The 24,457-nt window shown below is 39.9% G+C and overlaps 1 protein-coding gene across 4 annotated transcripts in view; it reads left to right on the top strand.

Annotated features, from left to right (window-relative positions):
• MPPED2 (metallophosphoesterase domain containing 2) overlaps nt 1–24,457 on the top strand; it is a 112,444-nt gene that overhangs the window by 38,979 nt on the left and 49,008 nt on the right. For all 4 annotated transcript variants that reach the window (XM_063397978.1, XM_063397976.1, XM_063397977.1 and 1 more), the window contains one exon: nt 6,115–6,296. In XM_063397978.1, the coding sequence (XP_063254048.1) occupies nt 6,115–6,296 (182 nt within the window). The remainder of the gene's footprint in view (nt 1–6,114; nt 6,297–24,457) is intronic.

The raw sequence follows: 24,457 nt of genomic DNA on the forward strand, positions 1-24,457 counted from the left end.
AGGCTTGGATACAGAAACAAATATATTAAGCATTGTAGCAAGCAGTTTTTACAGAAAAACCCATTCTTTTCTCCTGAATTTTCTGTGCCAGAGGGAGCATGTGTAGAGACAGAGGTACGAATTCAAAGAAAGAAAAACCTGAAGATATAGAAAATATAGTGCTTTTGTTTTCCTATTTCAAAAAAATAGTCTTCTATTGCCTCAGCTGAGGAGGGGGAACTAACAGCACTAATAAAGAAGCTTTTAAAAGTGTTTTTGCAGAAAATATTTGTATTTTAATGCTAAAATAAACATACCAAGCTAATTGGCTCTTTGAAGAAGTATTTTGTTTGCAAATTTTGAAAACAGGAGTAGCAAGAAGAGTATGAAATTATACAGGAGGAAGCTAAACTGTAAATAAATACAACGATGACTATTCACAGGAAGTATGGCTAGGATGCTTTTTAAAAGCTAGTTTTATAAATATGTTTTAAATATGGAGTCGTTACTAGGTAGGATGTCTCCAAGTGATTCCCAGAAGAGAGTAAGAGCAACAACACACATGGATTTCATGTGGCACACAGATTTGAAGTCTGTGCTTAAATGGATGTATAATGAATACTTATTTAGATGTCATAAAAAATAAACCCACAAATTCAGTCGCAGATATACCCAGTGGAGTAATTATTGAGATGAAAAGCCAGCATATGATGTGACACAGTCTAGAAAGGACGTGGGCCCGTATGTCACGGGACTATTCATGCATCTGGAGAGCCCAGGAAGAATACAATTATGTGGTTTTCTGTGCTGCCTGCTGACTTGTTCACCTGTAGCAATGCCAGCAGAACCAGGTTGCAGAGTGGTGGGTTGTAAGCAGGAATAATGCTGATTTGAGTTGTGGGGAGTGGGGCTGGAGGAAGGATTTTCAGCATCTGTTAATGTTTTGTCCGGTGTAGGAGCTGCATTTGTCTGAGTGATTTACTCGATGTTAGGAACTGGACATTTTTCCTGGCTTAATGTTTAAGATTTTTATTCCATCTTCAAGGATGAATTGGTTTCTTGGGAATCCCTCTCTAAGAGGGGATTTGGAGTCTGCATATCTCAAAACCTGAGAGAGCAGGGCAGTGAACAGTCTATGGGTTTGGCTCTCCAACCACAGGCATTCCCAGGGACTGGCTAACCCAGCCCAAGACCTTTATTTTCAGCATTTGAACTCACCCATGCAGAATTATCCTTTACAATCAAAACTGACTCCTTTCAGGAAAATGGTGCTTGTGTATTTTCTGTTTTTTTTTGAAGCAGGTCCCAGTGTGGCTGTGCCTGCAGCTGTGTCTGTAGGAGGGCTGCGCTGCCCTGCCTGTCTCAGAGGAGCTTTCCAACCATGCTGATTTATAGGACATCGTTATGAGTAACTGGTGTAGGCTTGGGCTGAAATACACAGTTAACATGTCTGTTCCCTAGCTAGACATCCTAAATCAAGTCCATTGCCCCTGTGCATATGAAAGGCCCAAGGCGCTCCTCTTCTGTGAGTCCCTAAATTCAGCCCCCACTACCTGTTCAAACCCCCTCGATATCGTCTCTGTTGCTCATTGTTGCTTATTTAATCTCTCACTTTTAAAGCCATGGTGAAATTTGCTGTGTGATGGGTGAGGGCTGGGTACAGCCCCAGGCTGGAGCAGTCCCAGGGAGCAGCATTGGGCTGCTGTGTGCACAGCTGGCAGGGCAAGGGGCAGCACTCACCCCCTGACTTCCATAGATCCACTGCCTTGGAAGAACTGCAGTGGTAACTGGGTGTGGGGAAGGGGCTGCTGAGTGATACCTGAGCAAGCCAAATCAGAGCCGGGATAATGCTGTCGTTTCATGCAGTGTGTGAGGAACTGCAAACTGGAGGTTTGTACCTGAGGGACTCTAAATGAGAACCACTGGTGGTAAGGGCAGTTTAGTAAAGCCAAGTATTTATCTGATAAACAAGGTTCTTCTAGAAGTGTATGAAGGTTACACTGTCCCTTCTGATTCCTGAACCCTTGTCATAAATGCATTAAATGTGACAGATCTTACATTACTGTCATGATCTCACAAAGCAGTCATTGCTCAACTGCCTTATGGGATTTCATTCTGGGTCTTACATAAACTTTTTAAAAAACAGCCAAGTGCCTGATTTTCTAAGGTGCAACATATCTTATGTTGTTTTTTATTTCCTGATTACTGTATTAATCCTAATATATGAGCATTTAAATTATTCTGAAATATCTCTTACTCCCTCTTTCCATGAGCATGCTGTTCCAAATGCAGTAACCAAATAATCTGTAAGGTGTTTCAGTCTGCCATGTCAGGAAGACTGAAAAAAATGAAGTGTTGGTGGTGATGAAGAGTGTCAGTGCGCTGGATGCACTGTTTTTGGAGCAAAGGTAAAGAATAAGTTGAATTTCTTAGGTCTGTGCTCCGATTCAGCAGAATGGTGGTGGACAGGACTGAAATAATTCTTTATCTGCTGTTGAACTGCAGTAAGGGTCAGATGCATAATTGCCACAGAGCTTTTAGCAATGGCAGTGTGTAACCCCCAGCTGCTGTGAGTAGATCAGAGCCCAGGAAGAATGGGTGATGCTCACAGCCCAGAACCTGCTGGTAAGCTTTATGTCACCAGGAGCTGTGAAAGGGCAGTGCCTTGCCATCAGAGTCCAATCCTCTCGGGATTTGACAGTGGGAAAAGAGACTCTCATATTGCTCTTTGCCGTGCTGTAGCTGTGGATGAAAAGAAAACTTGAGCCTTTAGGACTAGCAATAACACCACTTTTATTAAGTTTCTATTGAAGGAGTATTTTGAGTAAGATAAATTGATGGACTGAACACAATAACCTTCAGTATCTCACTTCCAAATACTTACTAGGCAAGCATTACTGAATAAGAGAAGGAAGCTAAGACATAGAAAAAAGGTTACTTGGCAACATCATAGTGTTTGTGAAAAAGAGGAAGAAGGGTCAGGGACTTAATGAATTTTGATTATAGAATTTTCTGTAAGTTAAGTCATTGCATGAATAGAAAAATCCTAAACCAGATGTTAGTGTCATACTCTAATAGGGGTTGCCTCAAGCAAAACAGGGTTTGTTTGGCTGCAAACTGCAGAAAATAGCAAAAGCATAGCTTCTGTGTACAAATAAAATTGGACTCCCCAGGGCAGGCAGTGCTGGTCATAGCTCAAGCAGGGATATTCTGAACAAGTTCTTGGTGATGATGAAAGCTGGTGTTCATTTTTTTGTGTTGTCTGGAGTAAACCCTCTTGGAAGTACAGAAATGTTTATTTGGGGACCCCCATATTTTGGAAGAAAGAATGTAGAAAAGCACTATGGGCTTTGATTGTAGTTCTGCCCAGCTTGCCAGTGCAAATTCAGTGAGTAAATTAATTTTTCTCTGGACCAATAACCTTATTAATTTCAGACCCTCACTGAGGAGAAAAATCTGTTGGTTGTTGGATTTTTGTCATGGGTTTCTGCAGTGCTAACTAGTTGCCTAGCTCAGGTAATTGTACCTGGTGCTTTGGGTGAAACAGAAGGCACAGAACCAAACCCCAAAAAAATTATCTATGAAATTCTCTTCTCTCCAGTCCAGTTGGCAGTAGAATCTGTTTTTAAAGTAAGCCTCATCTGGGAGAGCCTGAATTTTGCAAACTAATTCAAGGGCTATGTCAACGAGGTATGGTACTTTTATGGTAAATACAGCTTGATTGGAAAGACCTAATTATGGTACCTAGGAAAATGCAGTCTAACAAATCTCTCTCCCCTACTGCTTCCCCCACTAATATTTTAGCTGTGAATATTCTAACAAATATAATAAATAAATAATATAATTTAAAAATTCTAACAAAATTAAATTCTGACTCAGTAAAATCTTGTTAGTAAGTGCATTCACAGGGACAGTTTTCCACTGGAGACCAGGACATACCCATATGGAGTCTGATTTCTGGAACCACTCTAAAACTCCCCAGAGCAGGGAACTGATTTGCACCCTGGAGGATGCTTCTGGTAGTTTTTACCTATGCAGAAAGCTGAAGTTAAAAGAACTGGTAGAAGTTTTCACGCAGTCCACTATATAGTGAAAACTAAATGCTAATTTAGTTTAAAGTTCAGTAAACAAAAGTAATACTTCTAAAGGCAGTATTTTCTTAATGTTTGTGCTTTATTTTCTATTACTGATCATACGTCTCATTATAACTGTGGGCATTTTGGACAAACAAGTTCACAGTGATGTCTACTGGTTTTTCTTTTCAGTGTGGAGAGCAAAACTAATAAAACCTGTTTAATTTTATTTTTAATTTCAGACACTGACTTTTGAATACCTGTTGTGCGTGCCAGTTTGTCCACATAATTCTTAGAACAGCATTATTTTGGGTGTTTTAAAGTAGCTGGAGCTTGGTTTCACTAGCCTGATAATTTGAGATTTAAGTGGACTGTTATTCTGACATAACTTCTAAATACCTCAACATTTCTAGCTGAAGCTAAGCTCTAACCATGATCAAAGTGGCACTTCAATGGAATGAGTTGAAGTTTTGTGGAATTGGGATGGGATTTTCTGTGGCACTAATCCAGATGCTGTGCTATTCAAGTGCTGAGAAAATCAAATTATGGAAAATCTGCAGAGAAATAATTACTATTCCAAAGTAGGCAATGGGTTACCTTTTGCATTTAATTTATTCTGTAACAAATTAGCGCTTCTAACCACTAAGTCTGCTTAGGGGGAAAAAAAAGTCACCAAAACCCAAATGACCAGACTTCCATGATGGGTCACATGTAGCTGATAAGATCAAATTACCAAATGTAGCTTGCAAGTAACCATTTGAACTAGATTTTTAGCATAATTGCTGATAGGAAAAGATTTTTTTCTGGTTGCATAGTGTGATAGCACATCAGTTTCTGACTTTATAGATTCTGGGAAGACAAGCTCAGAATTTTATATGAGTTTAGGAAATTGTCACTAGACTTGGTTCTGCAGTTTCCAGCCTTCATCAAAGCACCCCTGAATGTACCTTATTGTGTGTAAAAAATACTCTGTGCTGGAATCTGCTGGAGTATTGTCCTGGTTTAGGGCAAATTTGGCAGAAAACCTCCAAATGGGATCCCACTAGAAAACAAATTCAAATGGCCTCTCCTCCAGCTTGTCCAGGACAAAATTTCCTTAGAGAAAAGTGGAAAAAACTGTTTATTTAACAAGCAAAGTGTTCACAAGCATAAAGAATGAATAATATGAAACAATAAAATCTCTCACGGTTGTGACGGGAGATGGTAAATTGAGAAAGTCCTTGCCATGGGCTGTAGCTCAGCTCTCCCAGTCTCTTATCAGTTCCTTCAGCCCCGGAAAATGCCGAGGCCCAGGCCCCAGTGGGCCCCAGGTGTGAGCTCCTGGTGCTCCTCTGGGTTTTCAGCCCAGAGCAGGTTTGAAAAGTTCCAGGAAAAAGGAAAGAAACAAAACAGTCCAGGGAACTTCTCTCCCTCAGCTTGCTAAAACCAACTAAAAGCACAGGACGCCTCTGTCCCACTGTCTGTCCGTGCTGCAGACAATGCAGTCCAGGAGCAGAGTGTGGAACAGTGAGTGCAGTTTCTGATACAAACTGCGCGCTTCTGTTTCTCCCCCTTCGCTCCCGGAACCAGTCTTTAAGGTGCAGAACACATTATCCAACACAAACACAACAGACCATTGGGGATACAAGCATCATAAAGTCACCCTAGGACAAGCATGTATGCCCTTGAACAAAATCCGCTGCTAAGCTCAGGTGACAACCTGTTCCAAGCCCCCCTGTGAAACCTGGTATTTCATGGCCCCTGTACCTGCTCATGTATAAGGCACACGATGTAAAACATCTGAATTCCAAGCCTCCTAAATCCACTTTTTCCACTGTTTAATTACACTTTAGTATCAGAAGGTGGCTGTGTCTTGTGTATATTTTAATCTCTCTTTCCTTACCAGGTAAGTTAAGCAGCACTGTGGTCCCTCCTGGGTTTTTGGCAGTGTTGTTGCAGAGCACGGTGTGTGTCAATGGATGTGTGGCTGCTTTTGTGGAGAGAGATCTGTGCTGATATCTGCAATAATGGATGTGAGGGTTTTAACCTTGTGCCTGTTACGAGATCTTTGTGTCTGCTCTAGGGTCGACCCTATCCCGTATGACACTCCGAAACCAGCGGGCCACACGCGCTTTGTCTGCGTCTCAGACACGCACTCCAGAACAGATGGCATCCAGATGCCTTATGGGGACATCCTTCTTCACACGGGCGATTTCACCGAGCTGGGACTGCCCTCAGAGGTCAAGAAGTTTAATGACTGGTTAGGTAAGGAATTACTGCGTTTTGGTGACCCCAATTAACCTCTCCTGTCCAAGTGTCAGTCACTGCCTCCTAATTGAATTAGGGCACTCGAAAATCTCCCCCCCACCCTTACTTCACTTGTTCTCATGTGATGTGCTGTTTGTAGCCTCAGTATAATTTTGTTAATTAAGACAAATTTAGAGACTTTGCTGTGTTTCTGCATTAACTTGGGGAAAAGATGCTGTCATTGCACAACAAGAACTGTGTAGCCCTTTGGGAGTGCTGAGGAGGTGGTGGCACCTCATACACAGAATACAGTGGGGACACTGTATCCCACTGTATCCTTTTTTATCCTATTAGCAGATGCTGGGGAGTTTTGTATCCACAGCCAAAACTGCTGCTCACTGTCCTTTGGGTTCACTATAACTTAAACCAGTGCTGGAAGTTATAGCATACTTGGAAATGATGAAAGTCCTTCTTCCCACAGCACAGCCTGACAGAAGCAATAATCCTGTTTGGAAGAGGAGAATTTTTGGGGGGTGATATTCATGTGCTTGCCCCTTTGAGTTGGAGTACTGGCATTTTAACTTTGATCACAGGCAGTCAGCATCTCTTTGGTAGAATACCTTTCATATTCTGCTGTATTTGACAGCAGTGCCCTGACAGCATATTGATAGAATTGAGGGCAATTAAATAGCAACAGCAGAAAACCAAAACAAAGGAAGGAAACCTGTGTGGGAAGCTCCAGTTGTAAATGCCACTGGCAGGCTGGTTGTGCACTGTCTGGTCACCTCTTACTCTAGAAGTACCCAGAACTGAAGCTGACTTGACCAGCTGATTTTCAAAAAAACATTAGAATGCATTTACAGCATTATATAAAAAATATTTCAAAGCATAGCTTTGTCATCAGGTTTTACTGCATTCTCTCTTGCCTGCTGTGTGATGGCATCATCTGTATGTGCCTTTAATAGAATAATTTTATTGCATTGGAGTTCTTTGGCTGACCCTTCAAGACATATGTAAGGAACATTTGGATTTACAAAAGAATTTTTAAATAGAAGAACTTCTATGTCATGTGTCTTGACATCCTTCTTTGCTTTTTCTTCATACTCTTCTTTATACCTGACCTCCTCTGATTTCCACAATCCTATTTTTATGAATGTTTTTCCTGCTATTCACCTGGGAGTGGGGCTTTCTAGTCATATCACTGTAACTTAGCTTTATTGGTCTTATTTCTAGAAAGTGATACTAGGTTAGATAGGCTCAAAAACTATCCTTTTTCTAGGCATATATTTGCAGCTCCAGAAGAGGAATTTCCTTTTGAAGAGCACAGATCTCCCTGAGTTCATTGCTAAGAGCAGTGTCTGGCCACCTGAGTTCCTCTTTGGCCCTTGAGTAATTTCACAAATGCTGTTTTGATACCACCAGAGCCTGTGGCCAGTATTTGAAAACACTCAATGCTGCAGAAAGCCAACCCAAATAGTCTGCCAGGGTGCTTTCACCCTTCTGTGGGGAATCTTGCAGTGTTGGCAGCCACTTGGCATCCCCTGTATCTAACAGGGGGTTCATGATGATAGTATTTTAGCACATAGGTCCTTGGATTAACATTCCCAACAAAAGAATTATAACCCTTTGAATAGGTTGTGTTCCAGCCTCAATAATTTTCTCAGGGGCTTTCTTAGCCTGTATGCATAGTTCTTGTAGAAGACAGTATAGTATTTATCTGAGAAAGCAGATTTTGAAGTCAGTTTCATTGAAACTGGAAGCTTTAAGCTGTGTGAGGGTTTGCTGGCTTTGGCCTCAGGCTTTCATATTTCATATACAGAGAAAATATTTTTTTACATGCAGAAAGTCCACTTGCATTTTCTCTTAGATATATGGCAATACCAGTTATAAGTCTCCTGGCACAGGGCAAGATAGCAAATTGATTCACCTGTGGGAGTGCTGGTGAATATTTGCTTCAGTGCATCCTCACCAGGAATCAAAACACTAAAGTCAGGAATGTCCTTTTGCCTCTCTTTTCAGACTCCTATATGAAAAATGTGTTAATTGTGTTTTACCGTTTACTATGTTATTATTTACTGTGTGTATTGTGAAGACTAAATACCTTTAAGGATGTGAGGTAATGATGTGCAGTTTAAAAGAATACATACCAGTGGCAGGCAGGAGCAAGCAGGATTTCTTTTGCTTCTTCAGTAGCATCTTTTTTTCACCATAGTTGTAGGAACCTTATTCCAAAGCTACACACTGAGAACTGCCATCAAATACACGGTGGTCCTTATAGAAAAATGTTTTCCTGTCTTTCATGGGTCTGGTTTTCTCCACTGGCAATTGTTTTGTGAAGCTGCAGTGAAGACAAGGCATCTGTATCATTTATGTCATGAGGGAGAGAAGCCAGATCAAAGCTGGGTTTCATTCTGCAGCTTATCTTACCTACTCTGCTAAAAAACAGGGTCTTGCCTCCGTTAGAATTATGTCATGGGATAACTAAAACACAATAACTGACCATAATTTTTCCTGGCAGTAAAGCCAAGGGGAAAGTTAAAGGATGATTATTCTGAGCTCCTGCCTTGCTTGTACTTCATTGGGCATTAGATATGCCAGAGTTATACAGGGCTGAGAGCATTTAAAAGCAGAGCTTAAAGCTCTGCAGTTTCACATTTTTTGAGTCTTGTGTCCCTCTGCAACAATTTGGGTCTTTCACCTGGGAAAAAATGTTCAGCATCTTGTCTGTCCATTTCATTAACACTCATCTTCTTCCTTGTCCGCACAGCCAAGCCATGGAACTTGCTTTCCACACTCTCTTTCCCACTCTTCCAAGTTATCTGCCCTTCCAGCAACTTTTGCTAGTTAAATGCTTTTTCCCTTTGGCTGTTGCATTTTCATTATTGGTTTTGCACGAAAGTCATCTGGGCTTATACATTGAATAGCCTCTGTGGTCACTTAGTGATTACATACACTGGCTGAGGTAATTTATTCACTTTGTTTTGGTGTGAACATGTCCCTCGGGTCTTGTAACTGTTGTAATCACTTGACCTTAGGGGCTATTAAATGCTTTAAACACAGTTATTTTAAATTTATAATTGTTTTCATTAAAAATCTCTTCTACTAACTTAAGTAATTTTGCAGTAAGCACAGCATTATGTGCTGAGGAAGAATTGAGATGTTATTCTGAGCCAAATATATTTTTTACTGAATGCTTCAACTTACTATTATTATCTCTGTTCATATTTTTCCCATCCATTTTCATTCAGTCATATATGTGAAATGAAATAGAAGAATATCTAATTATAGCTCTGTCTTCATAGTGCAGTATTTCCTTTCCTGGGTGATGGGAAGTGATTGAATAACTCATAAGAACTGAAGAGAAAGCAAAGATAAATTCAGGCAGATAGATCTTTAATGAGTTGATATATTTATTTTGCTCAGTACTATGGGTCTGATTGTGCATATCCTTGCTTGTGTGAATAATTTGAATTCAGTTCAGAAATTTTTCTTGAATAGCCCATTTTGTACTTCTTTGTTTAGTGATTATATCATACTGTGTTCATTTTTTGGTTCTGGTTTGTTTGTTTTTCCCCCCATGCAAGGTTTCTATTATAAAGAATATTACTGCACAAGGCAGGCAAAATCTTGCAGTGGTACACTTGGATAAATTCAGTAGGTGACCTTAGTGCTGGTTATTGTCTGTGGAGCTGAAAGCTGAATTTAGCTAGGTTTCTCCTGAGTTGTTCTAGGATTTAGCAACTTGACTGTTTCATGTTTTTAAAGACTTGTTTTTGTTCTAACTGTTTATTTCTTTTAATTTCTTTGAGATTATGACTGCAAAAACTTTGTGAATGGTTTAGTGGCCAAATACTTATATGTTTGTATGGAGCAAATATTTCTTTGCCTGTAATATGTGCTTGCCTCTAGTGTAAACATTGTTGCTAGAGCTAAAAAAAAGATCAGCTTTTTTCTTTCTGTGCTGTACTTCCTTGATCATGTTATTTGAAGTGAGAAGAAAAGAATGATTAATCATTTTAATGTTACACTCTGCATATGTGGATGTGGTCCTCAGCAAAGTATTGTCAATTATTTTAAAGTTCATTTTTGTGTGACTATTAGTGATTGAAAATAGCAGCAACCCCTTGGAATTGCTGGTTGTTACGTGGAATAGATGTAATGTATTGAAAATGTAAATGTGGTGTTGCTCTCAGAACTATGGACAGACACTTGGTTCCAGTCTACACTTAAATTCATGCATTAATGCTGTGGAAATTTGAAATTATATTCAAAACTCTTAAGCCAGACACCTGCCAGAATGTGTTTGATATTGAAGATAGCGTAATTTAATTTGAAAAAAAAAAATGAACTGTACCAGAATAGCATAATAGTAAGATCAAGCTCTTTTCTTATCACTGTTTAAAAATGCAGGGTCACATTCCACTTTTATCCTTTCTCAGTCTCTCTGGTCTGGCTTAGTTATCTGGCTTCATCTCCTCTCCAGGCATGGCTCATTTAGGGTTTAGAGTAAGTGCGTTGCTTTTACTAATGTACACTGAGAACAGTTTCAGTGTGATGAAGTGTTTGTTCTCGAGGGCTTTTGCTCCATAAAAGTATATTTCTGATGTGAATTATTTTGGCATCTGACATCACACTATTTTATAAAAAAACCCAAACCAGTAAGTTCTACATTTCTCCAGATTCAGAGGGGTATTAGCTCAAAGTATTCTGGGGTAATTTAGAACCAGAAGGAAGCTTGTGAATATTTTAAAGTTAAATTATGGCAATAAAAACAAATCTCTTCCTTTTTTATAATTTGATTTATTTCTGATTTGTGTTTTTACCATCTGGAGCGTATTTTGAACTGTGTATTGCTCTACTTGTTATAGCTAGGATGAATAATTGACTAAACATAAAATACCATTTTGATGAACAAAACTCTGAGCACTTGAAAAAAAATTGCATCCATTGCAAGTGAAAGAAAATGCTGAGGTAGCTTTAATCCTGTGAGTACGTGTGAGTTTTGCACAGCTGTTCTGGAAGAGAGAGGAGCAACTACCTGGAAAATGTATTAGTCCAGTTTTGGAAACAACTCTGTCCTCTGTGATGGCCCTGGTGAGAAGCTTCCTTAGGCTTCAAACACTGGGATGGGGTGGAGATATTTCAGAGGTTGAGCTGGTGCTGAGGACTTGTGGTTTTTTACTAATTTAGTCGTTTTCTGGGTTATGTATCACACTCTGTCTTTACCATAAACTTTTAAAAGACTTCTTCCTAATTTATTTAAGGTTTACTACCATATTACTACGTAAGAATATTTCCTTTGCTTCTGTTCTGACTCCTACTGTGTTTAATGTCATGGTTAAATTCCCATTTGTACTTAGTTTTCAATTCCCATATGGCTCGCCTGAATTAATAATCAGTGCTCACCTTTTATTTCCATATACCTTTTTATGATACATTATTACTAATTTTTATCTTTGTTTTTTGTTCTCAGAGGAATACAAAAATTGTTTGAATGTTTCATTTTATTATATTTATAAAGTAGTGGGAAAATACAAACATATTGATTTTTGGTAATGGCTCAATAATTTTTCTTGATGTAGCAATCTATAGTGCAATGTGAAAACAACAGTAGGAAAAAGTACAAAATTCTCCTTTTGTGCCATGGTTGTTATAGCTGCTTCTTCATATTTGTCCTCTGTTCTGAGTCAGATATTAGATGCTTTGTGGGAAACAGAACCCCAAAAATATAACTTAGAAGGTAAAATAGAAGCAATTGGATAAAATGAATGTTGAGGTAGTAAAATTTCCACTGACTAAAATGAAATTTATGCCTGAGGAGCAGTGTAAGATCATTCATATCTGATCAGTTCTTTTTTGTTCTGAGCTTGTTATTCCTGGCAATTCTTCATAAAGAGATTTCTCAAAAATCTATTTTTGCTATCTCCTAATGGTCTGTACAGAAAGGGAGAGTTTTTAAACTGTGTTTGCTACTAAAGTATAAAATTCTCTTTACAAATTGCCATGGTCAGTCAAACCAAATATAAAGGTGTTATTTGACAGCCATTAGAAAGCTTGGCTCAGGTAAAATGTGCTTTCAAAAAGAATAATGTTCTGGAGTGAGTGGCTCTTTATAAGTTTAAACTAATATATTCATTTGGTAATTTTCAATGAAAGAAAGAAGCCAGTGAGCACTGCACAATTCTTGAATGGATTTTCAATCACAATAATTGCTTGGTCATTCCTTAGATCTGCTTCCCTGGGCTGCTAATGTTGTCTTAGAACGGGGGAGGGGATGATCAGGTTTCTTATAACAAGCTATAACCAAACCAAATTTATAAGAACCCCCAAATAAATTCTTCCTTTCAATTCCCCCTTTCCCACAAATCCACTTTGAAACAGAAAAGAGATTTATGGTTGCTGTATTGACCAGGCAGGAAATAACTAATGTCACTCAAATAGAAACTTTTATAGACATTTTCATCTGATTCTTCCTCCAGTACTGCTGCCACAGCCACATATTGTAATGAGAATGATTTCAATGGAGAGCAGTCAAAGGATGGGTTGTTTGTACACCATCAGTTTATTTCTTCACTTGCAAATTTAATGTTGCATCAAAAATACAAAGTGCAAAAATACTTCTCTACTACATTTTCACACCATACACACCATATTAACAACAGCTAATTAAAATAAGTCTTTCTGTTAGTAGAGCATCACATTCCAGGCTGGAAAGAACAATGATTTCGGGGTGGAGGAGTTGCTGTGAGCGAAGAGGGGTTGGGGCTGGGGAGAAAGCACTGCGGATTTTAGTATAATGTGTAGTGTTCAAAGAAATTTTATTTCATCATAAAGATTAGCAGGCTGTGTAATTCAATTTAAAGCTGGTTGGCAGTGTTCTGTCTATTACAAAGCCTTTTTCTTTTTTTTTTTTTATTGCCACTATTTTTTTATGTTGTATGTGACTACAAAACCTAGTAGACAGCAGGAATGGTCTTTGGGTTTTGTACTTCCCACCCGCCTTTTTCTATTCCGTTCTGCAAGTTATGAAATATGTGAGATTACCTTAAACAAAACAGCATATCCATGAAATACAATCCTGGGGTTTTTTTGGCTTGTATATTTTTTTTTGTGACCTAGCAGCCACTGAAAGTGAAGACCTGCTAAAAATATTCGATTGAGGGGGTTGAATCAAGCTTAAAACTCAAATGTTAGCGTTTATTCACACTGCTTGTGGACATTACTGTGCTGTAGAAAAGCAACATGCAGCAATTTATGGTAATGCAAGACTGGCAGACCTTTATCTTACAGTAATTGCCTATACTAGGGGTTTAATAAATGTTCCAAGAATTACTGACTTCTTTTTTTCTTAAAGAAAAACAGAGAGCTTCTTATTGCTGGCTGTAACCAGCCTGCGTAGCTTGTTAATTAACCCTCCTGTAGCAGTGGGCTGAGGCTGCGTGTTTGAGCTTGGACAAATCCTGCATCTGAACGATGTGTCTTGGCACAAAAGGGCTGTGAAAGAGACACCACATCTCCCATCCACCCCTGCCACGCCTGCTAGGAGACCTTCAAACCTTAACTGCCTGTATTTAGGGAATATATTGGTTTTGGAGGGAAGATGTTATAGTTGTGGGCACCAGTGGTGGGGAGAAAAATGAGAAGAGAACCCCTTTTCCCAGAGCTAAAGGTACTTTTTTTTTCTCTGTCCTGCTCTGTTGTGGGCATGGCAGGGAATAATGGCACCTGGGTGGCTACAAGACCCACAGGCAGCATCTTGAGCCCTGGGACGAGGCTGGGAGCACGCTCTGTGCTGCCTGACCCCGTGACACCAGGCTGGGCTCACAGGAGGGCTGGATGGTGGTGGCCCTTGCACAGTTTTGGGAAGGGAGTTTCTCAGCACTTGTGGTGGCTTTTAGGCTCAGGTCACTTCTGTGTCTCACTTCATTGAGCTGTCCTGGTCTCTTTTCTCATCCTGCACCCCAGCTGAGAGGTGACAGTCACCAAACCCTCTCTGGCTACTGATGGTACCTTTAGTGGAGAAGGAAGAAAGCAGCACACCAGGGGACAGCATTGTATGGAGAGAGGCCATGGAAAACCAACACAGGAGAACAAAATAACATCAAACTGGGGGCGGGATGGAGACAACAAAGGAGAGAGAGACAAATGAGAGCACAGGGGTATAAAGTACTGAACTGGCTCTTTTTCGCCTGCTTTTTCCAGAGCTTCATCTCTTCTTGAGTTAATAAAATTAAGAAATGAAAGCTCGGGAACACTCTGTATTTCAAATTTCCTGTAATTTTTGGTAAGTGAACCATGAACACCCCAGAATTATGTGCACCTTTCCTAATGAGCCAGAAGCTTTCACATTACAGGGGAGGCTGTGTATCAGAGTGCAGTAGCTCCTTCCTCTTGAATATTGCCATTACATTTTTTGGTGTAACCAGCCAGCACAAAAGGTTCATAGTTTAAAACAGAGCTACAAATGATAGAAAAATACCCACACGTCCTTACTTTTCCCTGAGCTGCTCTCCCCCATATGTTACTCTGAAGGCTCCCTGCTCCCTCAGCAGCACTTGGCATTTACTTTCACTACTGAGAGATGAGCAGAAAAGCTGCAAGGCAGACACGAAGTTTGCTGCACCTTTGTGCAGGTGATGTCGCATGGCAGGGAAGGAATTTGCTCCTTCTGCTCCTCTCTGTCCTTGCTGCAAGTTTCAGTGGTCACTGGGAATAAAACAATGGTCCTGAGAGTAAAGGTCCTGGACTGATGTCCCCTCATAAAACCCTGTGCAAAGTAATCCACACTGTACAGAAAACCACTCCCCATTTGCTGCCTCCTTGGTGTAAATTACAATCCTGTGCCATTAGCTGGAGTGGGAAAGGCAGGAGGGGATGCCCTGCTGTGATGGCACCCAGGCTGCACAGCGATGGGGGAAGGAAGAGCCTCTGCTCTGGCTGGAAGAGGTCTGGCACTGGAGTGAGTTGCCAGAGTGTGTCCAGTTAGAGTGGAAGCAATACAGCTGTTCAGAAACAACTGCTTCCGTGAGTCCAGCTGTGAAAACAGTGATGCTTGCCTGCAAGGTGAGGGGGCAAAATTGTAGCAGAAAGGAGAATAAATAAGGAATAAATTGTTACCTTTGTCTTAAGTGACTGAAATAAGTGCTGTCTGAATGCTTTGTCCTAATGAGTGGCTCTGTTTCACTGTAGTTGTCGTATTATTCAGCAAAATTTAGTCTGCATATCATGGCTTTTACAGCAGGTTTCTCATCCCATTTTTGTTTTAAAGGCTAGAAAACATGGCTAAAATGGGTAAGTCAGGAGAGATGCTACTCTGCAGAAAGCACACTAAATGAAAAATTGCATGGTCCAACAATTAACCATAGCTTTTAATAACAGAGAAATATTTATTTGTGGACCAGAATCCTCAGTGTCCTTCTCTGCATTAAAGTACAGATGCTGCATCATACGGATTTTCAAGCACCTTGTGAAAATGTTGCTCTAAATTCAAATGCACAAAGATAACTCTAAATCTCACACATTCATGTAACTTGATTTAAAAACACTTCTCTCTTAGGTTAGTGGCTTACAATTATCCTTATTGAAGAGCAGAGGTGGCAGCAGCAGAGGGCTTATCTCCTTGTAACAAGGGCAGGAAAGGTCAAGAGTTTTACCTGAATTCTGTCACAAATAAAAGCATGCAAACTCTCTGTTGCAGAATGAAGTTTACTTTGCATACACTGTTTTTCATTTATTCTGTTTTGTCCTGCCTTTGGAAGGACAATTAGGAGGTATTTCAGCACATAGTTTTCTGCAATGAAATTCAAAGGTTTGGATTCTTAAAAAATCTTCAGTGTGAATTTGAATGGTCTGTTGTGAGGTCCCGGGATGCTGTAACATAAATTACAACCAATAAACTAGTAATCAAATTCTGCAAAGCCAGTAGAAAACAGGAGGTGGCAAGAAACAGTAGCAGGGGTGAGACAAAGAACTCAGAAATCACTGGTGCCAATGCCCATAGTTACCACTCTAAACCTTTCTCAGGCTTCAAGCTTCCTTCTTTCTCTCCTTTTAGTGTTTAGTGTATGTCCCTCTGCTTAAACTCACAAGGAAGGGATATGTGCCCTCCTGGTCAAGGAATTGTGGATGGCCGGGAAAAAGACCTGCATAAGAGGAATTCAGTTCCTTGTAAAAACATGACAGAGCTAGAGTGATTTGGTTGTCTCTCTTAGTAGCTAAGAAACCTCTCTGAGCTGGGTTATTAAAAGGAATTTCCTTACGGGGCTCAGGAGATTCCTGGTATCCAAGTTCATCTTGGAAGACTATAATGGAACGTTTAGCTTTATTTACAAAAATAAATTTAAACACGGGGTTCCGAAAATAATGCTGGAGGTTCCTAAAGACCTGCCTGAGTATTTCAGTTGACCGTAATTTCTGTTTGCATTCTCTGTGCACTTTCTCTTTGTGTTCTATCCTCCATAAACAGTTCAGAAAAGGATCATGGAAGTTCTGGAACACAGTACTATCCATGCTGTCCCTTGGATATTGGACTCTAGAAGTGGAATTTAGCTCAAGCTTTCAATTTCTGTCTTTCCAGCTTAGAAAAGGAAGAAACAATTCCCAACAAGCATCAGCATCACCATGTGAAAATATGTTTAAAACTACCTTTGAATATCAAACTTGTTTCTTACAGTTTCATGTTTACAAATAAAAGCAAAAGCCTTGATCACAGGGTAAAATCTCAAAAGCAGCTAATTGCTTTAGCACACTGGAGAATGTTACATTCTCAGAGTTATTAAAATGCTGTCATCCTGCTTTTAGGCAGTAGTTCATGCTTTTAAAGCCTTTGGGATATTTAAAAAAACACTTTATCTTATTTCTTCTCTTTAAGTTTATTTTCTTTGTCATTATTCTTGTAATCCCTGCTTTTATCTTTCCTCTTACCATTATGGATATTGATTCACTTAACACTGGTACTGACAGTTGGTTAATTATGAACCCCAGTATGTTTTGTAGTTTACCAACAGTGTAATCATAATTTTAAAGGAAGGATTTCAATTCTGGTATAAAATCAAGAAGTTACGTAGAATATAATGTATCATAGAAAGAAAACAGTTTTTAGAAGCTTCTTGTTTGTGTATTGTGACATTTTTCTCTTCATAAGAAATGCTCTGAACACTTTCCTGGGATACAGAAGAAAGCAGATATTGGAAGGGATTTTTTCCAGAAATACTGACTGGGTTCTACCAGGCCACAAGAGAGAGAGGAAGGTGATTTCCTACTGCTTTGTGCATTTGTAAGTCTCAGAGACTTTCTTCTAAGAATGAGGGAACAAATAATGGGAACTAGCTCAAAGACTTGGGAAACAGGAAAATGTTTTGGCAATCATGTGTTTCCCTGGTTGGTGCATTTATTTGTTAATACTAAGATAGGAGGGTAGATACTGGGAGGATCCTGATAGGGTGTGTGTGTTGGTCAGTCCTGTGGGCAGAAAACAAAGTTTTTCTGCTGCTTGTTTAAAGGTCTCTGTCAAAAAGGTAGAAGAATTTGAGGCTGAAGCTAGATCTGGCTCCTGCTCTCATAATTTTCATGTCCTTCACTAAGTAGTGAAGAATTCAAACCTTGTTTCTCTTTTAAATAAAGATTTCACTTTGTTTGGAAAATCTTGTCCTTAGCTTTCCCTGGCGTTTTGCAGTGTGAAAATCCACGTACATTAAAATACCAAGACATTGTCTGTGATAATTATGATTAACTTAATTACTTTCTGTATAATTGTTTCTCAAAATGACCTCCTTTTTGGTGGCTTTTATTCATTTAATTTAGGGGGGGGGGAAAAAGACTTAATTGGAATTGTAGATTACAGAGATAAAGGGTATGTTATGGGAAATAGGTCCAGATCTGTTTGTTTCAGGCAGTGGAAGTTGGTTTTTATATTCTTAAGATTCATGGAGAAAAATAATTTAAATTGATACAGTATGTGTTTGCGCAAGGTAATATCAACAACCAATATATTATTTCAAAATCTGGTGAATTTCTTTATGGAGGATTAGGTTATATAGTGTGGGGGGCTCTGAAAAGAAAATAGAATTGTGTATTGATGCCTTTAGAAATATTATTTGAGGGCAATAAAATGTTCTCTGAAATTCCCTCCTGAGTGGAGAAAATGGAGTTTGTTTGCAGTAATTGCGTTTTCTAGCGTTTGCTTTCGCACTTTCCAATATGAGTTAAGCCAATTGGAACCTGTGATTTTGTTTTGCTTATTGGCAAAAGTACCATGTAAATTGATCTGTGATGCATTTAGAGAGAATGCTTTGAAAATTTTGAAAGAGAGATGCCTTTCTCTTCTTAGATTTAGATAGTATTAGGATTCATTTTTATGTTTTAGCCTAATATAATAGTAACCAAAATTGTTTCTTTTCAATAAGTCTAAATTAAGTCCAAGAAAGACATTTCTACATGCCCTGTGAAGGCAGAGCTTCAGTTCCTGCTCTCAGCCTTAGTATTTGGAGTTCAAGGTCGCAGCCATTTGAAACCACACAATGTGCTGAAATCGGCCTAAAATTTGTCAGCCCTGATTCATTAACATCTTGATTGCAAGAGAAAAATCTAAAGTTCTGTTGGACAAAACAGAATGTGTTCCTCTGTATGTACAATATACGTGTACTACAGGCCCTGAACTGCAGGGAGTTGATGCAAGTGTCTCTGTTACTGTAAATATAGGGTAATTCTGGTGAGGGAAGCACCCTTCAGCTCTGCCGGACAAAAGATGTTCTCACCTGAAAATCTCTTATAATTTTCAAAGTGAGCACCATTTCACTTAAAGGATCCCTCAGAAGGGGCACATGGCACCAGCACAGACCTGGGAGTCCTTAAGGTATTATTTTGCTATGGGAAGGGAGAGAGGAGCAGGAAGTACCATTAATGCAAGAAGCACTTGTGAAAATGAAAAGGGACAGACAAGGCTATTGCAATTTCCAGGTAGGGTGATGTCTCAGAATTTGCTAAATTTAAAGAGAAATTTAACAGCTGCCAGCTCCTTTGATTTTAAGTTACGTGATTCTTTTTTCCCTCTTGAAAGCTCAGTCTTTTAGGTTGCATAATTAAAAGCCTGAAAAGAAAGCCTTTCCAGGGACTAGCAAGCAATCTGTGCTGCTTGCGTTTCATATTTCATAATTTTAAAGTCAATTTGGGGGGACTTTTTACACCTAAAGTTGGCAGTGCTGTGAGCTGCAAAATCTGGAGACTTTTTTTTTTTTTTCTTTTGAGGTTAGACCAAACAAAACCTTCAGATTCTGTTTCAAAACAAAGAAGTGTCATATAATAATTGTTAAAACTTCAGAGAGGATTTCCATGCTTAAAAAAAAAAAAATACAGGTGTTTCAATAACAGTAGCCCAGTGGAGTTCAAAACAAGCTGGAGATCAAAACCCAGCACAAGTTATGTCAGAATAATGCTAAGGAAGCCGTGGAACACTGAAGGGAAACAAAAGCTTGTCGCTTATGTAGTGCTACATTTTTCATTTCCACAGACAGGAGGAAGATATTAATCACAAACAGTTACATTATAATAATGTTATGGTTGAGACATAAAAACATAAAAGCAAGGAATTGTTTCCAATGCCAGAGCGTGGTTAAATGAGACCTGTAGTGAGTAGGTTCTGCAGTGCACCTGGCCGTGTTGCTGGGTTCATGCTGCATGTGGGGATGTTTTGGCCCAGTGCCGTGCAAAATTCACTCCATTTACCTGTGGAAAAGAGAAGGAGTGGAAACACTTGGTATAAGGCACCTCTAATGCTGCACCTCAGACTCTGTGCAGTGCCTGTAGAGGTGGAGCAGTGCCTGTGTCCCTGGAAAGGGCCGTGTGTCCTGGCACAGCTCAGCACTGCTCAGCGGAGTTACAGGTGCTGAGGCGAGATTCACTCACTGCTTCCTTGCTTTCATGGGTTTATGGCTCAGCCTTGGCATTACTGTAACGTAGTTTTTTGTGTTTAATGTTTCTTAGACTTGGTTTTCCATTGCCAGCATGGAAGAAATCCTAATGCATGAGTTTCAGAGGAGAAGGTAGCAGACTCTGAACCTGCTGTGTGGCTCGATCCGCAAGTGTGAGTATTAACGCTAGAGCTGTCAGGCCTTGTGAAAATTAATGAAGCCTGATGGTTACAGAGGGAAAGGTCAGAGGCAGAGCTTGCACTTACCTAACATTTCTGTTTTGTTGTGTCTAACAGTGTTTTCAACAAAGGGAAGCTTTAATGTACAAGCTTTGGATTTATCACAGGAATTTAAGGGTCTCAGCCTTTGCTTCTCCCTGTGCTGCGATCTGATGTTTTCTTTGCATAAAGGCAAAACAGTTACATTTTCATTCATCCTCTCTTCTTGCTGTGTTGCCCATGTGTTCTTTGCCTTTATTTTTTCTTCTCCAAAACTGGAGGAAAAAAAAAAAGGCATCTGAACTGATGGTGGAATATTTTCACTGGGAAGATTTTTAGAGATCTTGTACTTCAGTTCTTTGTACTGTTTTAGAAGCATGCTCCGGTTTTGTGCATGTTCTGTTTCTTACTTGCTGCCTTTTGTTTGTTGTTGTTGCTTTTAATTGTTTCATTGTGTAGGTTTCTACAGACACGGGGAGCTAAACTGCACAGAAATCTATGGGCTACGTTTTCAGCCAGTGTGTTGGTTGATACCAGTTTGAGCTGTTCTTTTGAGGACATTTGTGAAGGCTCACTTGACTAAAACAGCCAAAATATTTTCATAGTCAGTTGGTCAGTCTCATCAGAGAAAATATGCTTTTCTTACCCAGATTTGGACCTTGGTATCTGAAGTGGGTTGTTGATGGGATAGATCCAGCTTATCCTGTAGAAGCTCGAGTCTTTATAACTGTGTTTACACAGTCTAATTCACTTATTGCTGCTGAAGGAGAACTAGCAGCTTTTGAGATACTCTGTCTTTGTCTTAAAAAGCTGAAAGGAGCCTCTGTGTGTTACTACTGTGCTGTAAATTCTGGGAAGAGAGAGTGACCGTGGCGCTGTGATGCCAAGGGCTTTCCATGAGAAACCTCTCCAGGAAGAGTTGCAGAGGTGCTGACCAGAGGTGGGCTATGCTGGCTGCCCTCGGCAGCTGCAGCTGTGGGGACTGGAATTCTTTAGGAGCAACCCAAAATCTGCTCCTTCTGTGTTTATCCCTGGACATGTATGGGGTTGGTTATGGGGGAATGCCCTATGATCCATTTTGCACTTTTGGGGCATAGATGATGTACCATAGATTTGAGGGGATTCGCTTGCATGCACATCTCTCTTTTTGGTTTTTTTTTTTTTTTTTTTTTTTTTTTTTTTTTTTTTTTTTTTTTTTTTTACCTCTTTTTGTAGGGACTAGGATTTATACTTCAAGGCATCTCAGCCTGTTTCTCAGCATATGGCCAAAGGGTTTATGAGGCTATGAAGCAGGCATGAAAAAAGCTTCATGTTTCATGGAAGTGTTGTGTGGTTTGATTAGTTAATGCATGCGTATGCATATTCAGAGCTTTGCATCAAAAGCACTTGCATATCATTTGTGTGTAAATACAGGTTTCTACCACTATATAGACAGCTAGTATCACATTATTTCTTATTCTCCTACTCCCTCTGGGGTTTGCAGGTAACAGTAGTCGAAAAATAATGTGATTTTCTATTTTTATAGGGACTCAGCAGTTAATGTTCACTGCCAGACACACTCCTTTTCATGTGTGGCAGCTCTACAGAACTTGGGTTGTGTGACTAAATGTGCTCATATAAAGCATGCTATTATAATGGGAATGGTTGTTCAACAGATTAAGGCTTCCTAGTATCCAATTGCTTAAGGTGAACTTAAAGAAACCTACTGAAACAACTACTTATGTAGGCTAAAAAAACCCCACAACCTCCCTGCCCCCAAGCATCTCCTCTTGTCCCATGTAATAGATACATTTAAAGTCAGTCTGTTGTTCAGCTGACACTTGGAGTGGTGTAAGTGGTTGCAGCCAGCAATACAAGCTTTGCCTTTGCAGCATTCACAGGCCCCCACTCCTTTTTAGCTACATCATTTTTCATCTGGATCAGTGCCCTGATCCACTCTGCCCTGTGCCCACCAAATCCTTGTGTTGACAGGAAGGTGTCATGGCACAGGAGTAAAGATGAACCATTGGGGAACAAAGGTACTGTAGCTTGTGGGTTGACTTGTTAGACCAGAAATCACAGAAATTTTCTGAGACTTCTAGATTAATGCATTTCCTGTAAACAAATCCATTTGTTTGCAAGTCATTCGGAGATAACCATTGTTGCCTTTATTTGAGCAAGAGCGGTATTGACCTTTCGGCTTCCAGAAGAGAACAACTTGTCTAATTGCAGCATTTTCTTGATCAATGATTACATTGTGCCCTTGTTTGTACTGTTGAGAGCAGATGTTGAAAAACATCTTGACCGAAATAATAGATATATTTTGAAGATACACGTATGCACACCCTGTGCATGTGTGTATATACACATAAATATGGGCTTCAAATACTCCAGTATAAGTGACTCTACTTCACAGACTTAGTGCCCTGGTCATTTTTGGTAGTTGTAATTTCAGCCTTTTGATCTCACCTGTTAAGCTGTTTAAGTATTTTAAATAAACTCAGTTATTATGGTGGGAGTTAATAATTGGGCTTTCTGAAGTGCTTGGCCCAGCAAACAGATCACATTTTTTCTAGTTTGGAAAAGGATTCTTCTAATTGTTTTCCAGAGTCACAGTATAAATTAGAATGAATGGTGTTACTGATGCATAATGGAAGATTTGGTAGTTAGGAAATCAGACTAATAAAGACCAAATGTGGCTAACAAAGATTTAGCGAAAGAAAATGAGGAAAAGCCTTTCAACCTGCGTGTTATGCTGTACAGGCAGCACTGATGCAGATACACAGAGATTAATCTGGTCAAGATAAAACTAAATTACCATGGAGTAGGAGATTTTTGAAGATGACTGTTCATGTTTCCATATTAAACACAAAGTCAACAGATTGTAGAGAAAGGGCAGGTCTGCCAAAAGAGAACACTCCAAAATATTTCAGAAATGATATCAGAGAGAGTGGATGTCACACAATGCCACAGGGCCTTCCAAGAAGGAAAAACCAGAATGTGATGAAGAAATAGCCAATCTGATTGCAGGTAATTTATTACTGTGATTAGTGCTATACAGTCTTTCCTCGGGGAAGGGAGAAGAATTGAATGAGACTTCCTCTTGTTGCTGCCCTGGCTTTTGATGTGTTTGCCTTTTGAGGAGAGGTGTTGCTCATGGGAAACTCCTGGGCCAGCACCAGAGAACAAGAACCAAAAGTGACTGGTGATGACCTGGGGGCCCTGGGTGGGGAGCAAGGCCAGGCCATGGTACCCTTCCTGTGGCAAATATTGCAGGGGGCACAAATACAGAACACAGGGCTTCTGGTCTGGCTGCTGGAGGATGGGGAGCCTGGGTTGGTGGCTGTCACACCCACAGCCAGCACTGGTTCCTCCCCAGCTCCCAGGCACGGGGGTGCAGCACCACTGAGCCACAGCTCAGGGGTGGGTGCTGATGAACTTTGGTCCCTGTGGGGTCCCTTCTCCAAGGCCTGTCTTGCCTCATTCCTTGGTCCTGGTGTTAGTCCTCAGTTTTTGTTGGTGCAGCCATGTCCTGGGCTCCCTGGCAGCAATGGGGAGAGGCTGCTCCCTGCCAGTGCCCCCAAGTGCTCCCCAGCATCTTCCCAAGAAATGGCCAAGTGAGCATCTCCTTAGTCCTAAAAATATCAACAGCTCTCTTCAATTGCAAGAAATACTGTCTGGGTTTCCCCTACAGATTTCAGATGCTTATATAACATATATATTATTACATTTATATGTTTAATAATTACTGATGTCACCATTAGTTTGCTTTTGCATGTCCTGTGTGTCTTCAAAGTAAACCCTTATTTTTAAAACAGCAAGTTAAAAAAATATTGAGCAAAAATGCTCTGGGCATAATTAGGCATAATATCAGCAAAATGTGATGGTTTTCAAGTCTATCAAAATAAATGAAAGTGTAAAGCTTGGATATGTATCAAGTAAGATGAAGAGTTTTCTGTGTTAAAACAGGCAAATGTTGATAACTTAGCAGAAACCTGAATTTAACTTCTCCATCCTACTTCTCTGAGAATATTATCACACCTAGCTTGTTTTGGGGGATTGATGGTTATGACAA

Source organism: Prinia subflava, chromosome 5 (genome assembly GCF_021018805.1).
Source record: "Prinia subflava isolate CZ2003 ecotype Zambia chromosome 5, Cam_Psub_1.2, whole genome shotgun sequence".
In the NCBI taxonomy this organism is placed as follows: domain Eukaryota; kingdom Metazoa; phylum Chordata; class Aves; order Passeriformes; family Cisticolidae; genus Prinia; species Prinia subflava.